Source organism: Haliotis rubra, unplaced genomic scaffold (genome assembly GCF_003918875.1).
Source record: "Haliotis rubra isolate DU_JTF1 unplaced genomic scaffold, ASM391887v1 Scf37, whole genome shotgun sequence".
Taxonomy (NCBI): domain Eukaryota; kingdom Metazoa; phylum Mollusca; class Gastropoda; order Lepetellida; family Haliotidae; genus Haliotis; species Haliotis rubra.
The window spans coordinates 2,832,276-2,841,887 of NW_025767046.1; the positions used below are offsets into that span (position 1 = coordinate 2,832,276).

At 39.9% G+C, this 9,612-nt stretch overlaps 1 protein-coding gene across 1 annotated transcript; it reads left to right on the top strand.

The window, feature by feature from the left end:
- Window positions 1-1,771: 1,771 nt before the first annotated feature.
- Window positions 1,772-6,752, top strand: LOC124285820 (acetylcholine receptor subunit alpha-L1-like). Its single transcript, XM_046722087.1, has 4 exons — window positions 1,772-1,867; window positions 2,579-2,875; window positions 5,008-5,475; window positions 6,723-6,752. Exons 1-4 carry the CDS (start codon window positions 1,772-1,774, stop codon window positions 6,750-6,752), a joined length of 891 nt encoding a protein of 296 aa, XP_046578043.1.
- The last annotated feature ends 2,860 nt before the right edge of the window (window positions 6,753-9,612 follow it).

Here is a 9,612-nt window from a genome sequence, read left to right on the forward strand (position 1 = left end):
TTAACCATTCGGCGTTAACCCTACCGCCCCTCCTTGTTAAAGAGTAAATGATGTAGATGAATTACATCATTCGAGTTATCTCACGTCAGTGTATGTTCTCCATGCCATGACGGCCTTGACTCGTCAAGTGTCGGGTAATGCACTGTCATAGATTAAAATCATCTGAAATGCTATAAAATTACAGGTTACCGAGGTCTTCGTCATTAATCAATGGTCAACTGGTGATGCACTTCTGTAAGCGGAGAGCCTGCTTCTCTCAAAGACAAACACGTGCCAGGTATAACCGATCAGCTGAAGCATCTGTAATTTTATAACTATAAAGAACATGATACTGGTGCATTGGCCAAGGTATTGAATGCATTTTGAGCAGGCATGATCCAGCGTACTATGGAAATTAACTTAGAGACCGAGTGGATTTGTAGAGGAAGACCGTTGTTGCCCAAAACACTTACTCGAAGTGAATATTATTTGAGTGTAAAATAAAAGATGATTTCTACACTGATTTAATTTCTCCGGCGGAGGCATGGGAATATCATCATCCACATGTCTACCATAAAACGTTTTGAAAGCTCTACTGAGGCCCTGAGTGTTGTAACCTTGATCGAACAACTTCTGAACAAGAGTGCAGAGATGCCAACCCCAAACTGTTGCAAATAGTAGTTTCAAGGATCAAAATTAGTAGTTTGACCATAAAATTAGTAAACAACTAAACTCTTAAAATCATGATGTATTCTGATGAAGATAATATGACACTAATCAAGAATGAAGCTTTAATTTCACATACCTCCAACAGCAGATTTCCAAATTATCAGCATTACATTTCTTCTTGTCTCTTTTAAGCGATGCGCAATTGGGAACCGATGACATGTGTCAACCAAGCCTGACCACCCGATCCCGTTAGTCGCCTCTTACGACAAGCATGGGTTACTGAAGGTTCATTCTAACCCGGACCTTCACGGGTTCACAGTCAAGAAAAGGAGTCCACGTGACTGTCACGTGTACTTTGCTATTTGGTGTCTCTTGATTCTAATCTGTATTTTATTATCTGTATTTTGAGAAAAAGGGGAAAGATATTATGGATGTCAAAGAAGGTACTAATTTGACTTTCTGAAAGAATGGAAGGACGGAACCGTTCAAGACGAAAGAGGTATTCACAGTATATAACTATTAATTTCCATCAATGGAACTATTGTTCCTACACAAAATCTATAAAAAAACTCAGAGTTGCTAAGAAACAAACTGTGGTTCGAACTTTAGGAAATTGGCACCACGGGTAGTAGTGACTGTACAATTATCGGCATAAACACAACTACATCCACAGAATCGTTGACCTCCCAGTTATTGATTAGCGTGTCGACAAGCTGTATCGGGCACTCAACATGTAATTGATCACATAACAAACAGAATTAATAACGTGGTTTGTGACAGAAAGAATATTTACATACTGGCTGGCGTATTTATATAGAACCATGGATGGCAATCACCTGGTATTTATCCAGGTACCTGTGTTTTCCGACTGCCTTTTCCATTGTAATAGATAATCACTTCAGTGCAAGAGTATCTGTCAAGACGTGTCTTTGTATCTTCGAGGTTGTTACCAGAAGTGAGAAGACAGAACAAACACGTAACATATTGATGCCCTAAATGAGGACTTAGCGGTACCCAGATGAAGACATTCACAATCCACCTGCAGATCACATGCAAGATATTGGCAACAAGCGTTAGTCAATGAAAAAGGTTAGTTGCTTTTCGGTTAGTTTGCGGCGATGGCATGGAGAGTGAAGATGTTGAAATTTCAATACATCTGATGGAACACTTTCATATAGACAACCCTCATCAAGAAGAGCACTGGGACTTCACGGCTGCGGTAAGATAGCTCTCATCGTTTGGATAAAATGAGAATTTCATTAAGATGCCATCGTCCCGATATTACTTAACAAATATTATTTACTTGAGGATGCATTTGCCATGGTAGTGGTCAATTGTTTTTAAGAAATTCCTGGTGAGTATTTAGTTAAAATGTCAGTGTCAAGAATATCATTTAGATGAATTCGTAATTCTGTTCTTAAACAAAAGCATTTACTTGAGCATGCATGGTAAATATATTTGTATAGACTTCAAGACTCATGGTACATATTAATTTGGTATCCCAATACATGTAATGTCACATTTGTTTCATGGGTTGTGAGTACAAAGTTCTCAATGTACTGGGGCGGTGGGGTAGCCTAGTGGTTAAAGTGTTGGCTCGTCACGCCGAAGACCGGGGTTCGAATCCCCACATGGGTAAAATGTGTGAAGCCCATTTCTGGTGTCCCCCGCCGTGATGTTGCTGGAATATTGCTAAAAGCGGCGTAAAACCAAACTCAGTCAGTCAGTCTCAATATACTAGAATTGCATTTTCTTCTTCCTTCCGCCTAGTACTTGTTTGTTGCCTCGGGTCGGTTTTAACACACTTATAATAGACATGACGAGCTGCCTTAATCCTGTTACATATGCATGTTCCATTTCAGCTGAGAGCAGATCACACAAACACGCAGATGCTTTTTCAAAAGGCATGACGCCCTCAATTCCCGCACAGCTTTTCCTAGCCTTACTGATCCGGACAAAACTCTTCTCGTGTCAAACGTTAGAGCAACAACTAAGCCTTTCACTTGAGATTGAAAGGAGATCCGTTCTAGCCAGTGCCGACCCTGTGGCGGGTCAGCGGATTGATGTCAACATGTGGTTCAATCTTCTGTTTATAATTGGCCTGGATGAACGTCAACAGATTCTTACAACAAGCGGATGGTTGGATTTTTGGTGGAACGACGATCGGTACATCTGGAATTCTACAGAGTATGGAGGCATAGAGTCTGTTATGGTGATTCATGAAAAGGTATGTGAATGTTCGCATTTTTATGCCTGTCAGTAACTATTACAGCGATATAGAAGAATCGGGTGGTCTTTAACTTATTTTGAGTTTTGTATATTGAGTATATGCAGGAATGCAGTAGCTGCTCTGGTGAGCAGTCGTGAAAGTACGCAAGTAGTCACGTCACATACAGCTCGCTTGATTTCATTTGAGACCGATGAAATCTAATAATTGCAACAAAACCAAATTTGGCACACTCAGGTGAAATTGAGAGACCAACTCTGATGACGTGTGTTTCTGGACACCAGAATACAAAAGTTGTTTAACAAACGATCATTTTTTTGTTGTCACCTTTCCCTATATTTGACGATGGGGGACCACTTGCTGGTAGAACTGCTAGGTATGCGAGTAGCACTACACACGCTTGTTGATTACCTGGCTGTTCATGATGAATATGACCTTAACTATAGATATCTTAAAGGTCACATGCAACGTAAAACACAACTTTGCAGATTCTGATACCTTTCGGTATGGACTTACCGAAACAAATCATCAAAAATGCAAATTCAACTTATAAAGTTGAAAATAACGCGATGAAAAAAACCGCGCGAAATCGTAGTTCAAACGATTCACTAATTTTCCCCCAGCGCTTGGGGGAATTTAAGTGGTTTCAACAGCTGGGCTGCGCTAATAGCAGTGAAATAGGTTCGCGCAGCTTGGAAGCGGGTTGTCCGGTGAATACTCGGTGAAGGCTTTGGTGTGAGCTATTTTTCTAATGTTTTGTTGATATTTCACGGGCGTGAGGTTTTCATATGTTATGACATTAGATTACCGATTTAACTGTTTATATAATCTTTTTGTCTATTTCACCACACGTTCTTCTTACCGAGTCACTTTCTCAGTTCGATACTTAAAAGCAATGTCATTATTTAGCGTTGACAGAATTTCTAACTGTGATATAGATATGTCGTTGTCACAGACAAAACTCAATGTCTGTTTTATTGACACCTATGTGTCTGCCTGCCTGTCTGCTAATGACAATATTCAATACACAACTTCGATCACTGACCACATGCAATTTGAACTTAACACCTATCTGGCTATATACCATAAACAAAACGCATTGATTTATGGCCCGAGTTCGGTGTCACATTATGTAATTACACAGACAGGCAGGTGTGATACTTGTACACATGACATGTTATGATGTCTGTTGATTGTAAAATGTTATACACAAAAAATGAGCATGTATTTACAAAATCCAACATCTCTTTATATACACACACAATGAGCCGTGAGGGAATCTGCAAATGAGCCAGCCGTTACACTTGAGTGCACACCCACCCGCTCTGACTGGGTTCGGTATCCCTGCTGCTTCGTTTCTAGGGAAGTAAATATTACACTTTTGATTTGCGATTGTACACTTATGATTTTGTTTATGTTTTTTCATAACCAGCAATGTATATTATATGTCATGAATAAGTGATAACTGTGTTTTTTTTGGTTGCATGTGACCTTTAAGTGGAGTTGAATTTGATTTATAGGATTAATACAACAAATGCCGTAGTGACTTGATGGAGCGACAGTTACTCATGCTTTCAGTTACATTGTCCTGGTCCAGATGTGATAACATGAATCTATAAAGGACTGCCGGAACCTAATTGTTCTTGATTTGATACACACAGATGCTACTAGAAGTTAAGGTTCATAATTTGCAGAGAATATGGCTCTGATATTCCAACATTCAAAATTTCCTGTAAGCAACCTTGTTACAACACACGTTTCCGTTACATAATATGTATAGTGTAATGTGTAATATTTTGTTATGTTACATGCACCGTCATTTAGATGCATATCGAGAATAACTGTCATAACAGGTACCAAAACGGACAACAGAGCGGACAGTAGTTGATAAAAACGTTAAGAAAGCCGTTAAGAAAACGTTCAAGCCATCAAGTATACAGAACCTACTCCCCCTTCTTACAAGGGAGGTGGAGTAGCCTAGTCGTTAAGGCGTTCGCTCATCACGCCGAAGACCCCGTTTTGATTCCCCACATGGGTATAATGTGTGAAGCGCATTACTGATGTCCCCCGCCGTGATATTTCTGGAATATTGAACCATATTAACTGACTCACACACTAATTCCTTCTTGCAGATATGGAAGCCCGACATTGTCGTCCGCAACGCCGTCAACAGTTTGGGTGTCGTTGGCACGAGCGATGACCTTATGAGGGTCTTTTCATCAGGCTACATTGAATGGTCACCTGCTAACGTCTACCAGACTATTTGTGAGGTGGACGTCCGAACCTTCCCTTTCGACTCGCAGGTCTGCTTCATGAACGTATCCTCCTGGGTGTACTACGCGGATCAGGTCCGCCTCGTCCCTTACGGCAAGGGTGTGATACTGCGGCACTACAAACAGAACAGTGAATGGGAGCTGCTCAGTCTGGACTACGAGGATGCTTTCTACAACTTCAGCGACAACCATCAGAACGGTGTTACATTTAGGTTCGTTCTCAAACGCCATAGTGTGTTCTACATTTTGAAAATCCTCATCCCGACGGTTTTGCTGTCGATGCTTAATGCTTTTGTGTTCGTGGTTCCCGTAGAATCAGGTGAGAAGGTATCAATCTCCGTAACAACGATGCTGTCTCTGACAGTATTCCTGAGCTATATTGGTGACATTACACCGAATAATTCTGATAATATCCCCGTCATCGCGATGTTCGTTGTTCTACATCTTTCCTTAGGGGCGCTGTCTATTATCTGCAATATCATAACATTAAACTATCATTTTAAATGGAGGCTGAATGATGAGGAGGGCAAGGGGGTTGCAATATTACAGAGGCAATCGACCCGTCGACTAAAGCCTGATCAGGAAAATGATCAAGGTATCGATCGCCAAGACACTACCTGTTCTGATGAGATCAACCACAATGCCACAACCGACATGAACAATCACGATCTAGAAAAAAGGGCAAAGAAACCCCTGAAGCTTAAAATAGAATATCTTGATAAGATATTTTTTGTTGGGTTTATATTGGCATCGCTAACAATTACATTATTTGCAGTGTTCAGAATGCTCTTCTGAGAAGTTAGTGGTGAGGCTCATAAATATGTTTAGTATTTATTGACACAAATGAACATGTACTGTATTCACATCAACGTTAGTTGTATTAAATAAAACTGTGTGTGAATACATAGATATGTCACAGTGATAGCAGTGTGCATACATATTGAACTTTATCATTGCTGCAGCAAGTACTGACTCTTTGTAAACTAGAAAATATTATCCGTATGTGACGAAAGACATAATTTTAGCTAACCTTAATATTTGCACATGTACATTTTAGTGATTTTTAGTTTGATTAATTGGAACATTACGACGTTACGGTACCTCATTATTCACCACAATATAAAGGACACCATCCATTATGCTTGACGTCACCAGTTGACATTCTGTCACCTGAACAGTAAGCTGGCTTTCCGTTCGATGTACTTCTTTGTGTTGAAACACAATCGTTGACTTGTCTTTACATGTATTTGTGATGGGTGTAGGAATCATTCAATAGAGATTTCTTATGAAATGGAAATTAAGGCTTTTGTCGTTTTGTCTATTATTTGTGGAGTGTCGTTTTCTTTCATTTATTTCAAGCGGATACCCAACTCGGACTTGCGCATATTTGGTCCCAGGCTTCAAATCGTCTGAAGTTTGATGAAATACCTTTGTTATGGCGATAAACAACACCAACAATGTCTAAGTCCCAGATCATATGGAATTTTCACTTCAAGGTCGTATGTTGAAATATCTGATTACCACTCTAACTGAGTATTTGATGGGTACACCTAAACAATTTTAACCTCCAACAGATGGCTCAAATGAAGCCTCTGGACATCTAATACCCAGTAGGGTAAAACATTTTTTAAGCTTTATTTTTTTTGCAGCAATCTTGATTTGCAAATTATGGTTCAAGATCAAGATAATAGTATTCTATCTCAGGGTCCCGGTACGTATACTTATAGTATCACAATGACAGCAAGGACTTGCACCACTTAAGGTATCCTATACACACCAAGCTGACAAGCTGTGATACGACAGAAATGCTTCTTAAAAGAAAACTCTCTCACTGCCGATTCAAGTATGGGCAATGCAAATAAAGAAGAGCATCGTGATATTGTGTAATTAGTTACCAGCGCAAAATCAATATGCCAATACATGTATTAGACACAAGGCTTATTTAACATGCGTAGATTTGTGTTCTCATGATAAAAATCTTATGATTCTCTGTGCATCACATATAGACACGTCATATCTGACATACGAATAGGGTAAAATCTGACATGTTTAGCCAATGACTGTTTACAACCAGAATCGTTATATCTGTCAAACCAAGTCTTTATCTTATGGTCCCTGGTATGGTGATCCACCTTCAGTTGTTGGCAATCAATAGCGTATTTTTACATTGTATTGTCCAAAAATAGTTTCTACTTTTAAAGATACAATGTATATGCTAGCTCATTTTGTGATAATCTAGTAATTTTACTGTCTTTCGTTGACAGGGTTTTATATATCATATGTATGTATTATGCATTTAGAACTAATTTGGCAGAAATATTGTCGATGTGACTTTAAATCTTAACGCACTCACTCATTCACTTAGTTTTATGACTGTAATTTTAGGTTTCCTGCTCGTAATATTTGCTCAATATCTCTCAGGCTCCATAATTGGGTGGTTGAAATTCTGCGTAGGAATTGCCGTATGTGGTCTAGCGGTGTCTTGTTGGAACGTCAGTCCAGGACCATGCCTCTGCATAAATGGAAGCAAATCTGATCCCTGCACTGGGCAGCATTTAAGTTCCCTCGAACGACAACAAAGGGAGAACGTCCGTGTGCACAAATCGAACCCCATACCATTACGCTTTCGCCACCAAATCTGACCAATTTAAGGACGCAGACTTGAGTGTGACGTTCACCTCGCCTGCTGTACACTCGGGCCTTGCCGCCGGTAAATCTCAATGTGAACCGAGATTCGTCGCTGAAGACAACCGAATTCCACTGTCTCTGACGACCGCCTCCGTGGTGTAGTGGTTAGAGCGTCCGCCCGGAGAGCGGAAGGTCGCGGGTTCGATCCCCGACCGCGTCATACCAAAAGACGCTTAAATATGGTACTTGTTGGTCCCTGTCTGGCGCTCGGCATTAATGGGTACAACAAGGACTGGTCGGCTCGGAGTCAGTATAATGTGTCTGAGTGGGGTATTTCACTGCGGCATGGTATCTCAGTGGGCTAGCACTATAAAACCAGCTTAAGTCTTGGCTAGTACAAGCAGCCGCACATACACATACACACGCATGCACGTTGTCATATGAGCGAAATATTCTCAAGCACGACGTTAAACCCAATTTCACCTCACCTCACCTCACCTCACCTCACCTCACCTCACCTCACATCTCTGACAGACTTCTGTAACCATTTACCTAAAACCTATTGTATCAACCCAAGTAAAGCCAAATTCAAACTCCTCATGTCATCATCAGATTGTAAACTTATAAATAACTTAGCTAGCTTTATCTATCATGCAATGTATCTAAGATGTTAAAAATTATCAATCTATACTGTACACACCATGATTTGCCATGTAAATGTAACCTATGTAGTTATGGGCCGATGGCCTACACTTCTGTAATAAAGAATTGAATTGAACAGAAGTCAGTATACAATTTATATGCATATCGAAAGATCTGTAGACTACTGCTAGTTATTTTGGCTGAAGCCAATTGTTGCATGTAGTGTTGTGTATACATATTAACCGCTAGAATACTAGCTTCTGAGTACCTTATATATAAACATAATTTGGACAAATGACAATTATGTGGATCAATAAGAAAAGAAAGTCTGTATTCTGGAGAGTAATATTGTTGTGAGCATGTTATGTACCGTCTTAAATGAAATCCATGTGCCTCGTCTTCCGATCAGCATATTGCTGAATGACACGGTGTGTGTTTACTGGCGTCTCTCTGTGGACATGGATAAGTGCAAGTGATGACATACGGACATCACCCATGGTAGACCGAAGGTACGTCTTGATACCATTCATTGCACTGAAGGATCTCTCGCTTGATTCTGATGTCACGGGCATAGTGGTGAATTGCCGACAAAAGTAAGTGTAGGCACGTGCCTAAAGTGCCTAATGGCAGGCACGCTACTGACATCCTACGATTAAAAAATTGTTTGTTGAGAGCAATTAAAGGCTCTTTCAACAGCGACCACAGACTGACCATCATCAAACCTCCCATAGCACGTTGACGTTCTTGATTTGAAAGGCGTGGCATTTCAAAATAAAAATTAAAATGTTTAATTTGTTTTTCAAGCTCACATTCAATGTGTGTGTTCAGTTTAAGCAATCATGCACCGAATGACCTCATGAATTTGCTTTTCACACGTGCATTTCGTGTTTTTAATCTTTATAGGCTACAAAGTCAAGGTTTGCACGTGAAATTACAATTTCACGAAATTAAAACATTCAAACTGTTTATTACTGTTTAATATACTTGTAAATTTATTTAATTAAACAGAAAAAGAAAAATGTGGAAATTTATCAGTGTAAAGTTTTTTAATTTTGCTGAGTATACATAACAACTTCTGGCTTATAGCACTTCGCTACCTCCAGAGTAGATTATAACTATGTTTTCAAGATGGAGTTATCTACCCTTGTCCACTCAAAGACGGCGGGGACGTACGTATCCAGATGGAGCCGTCGA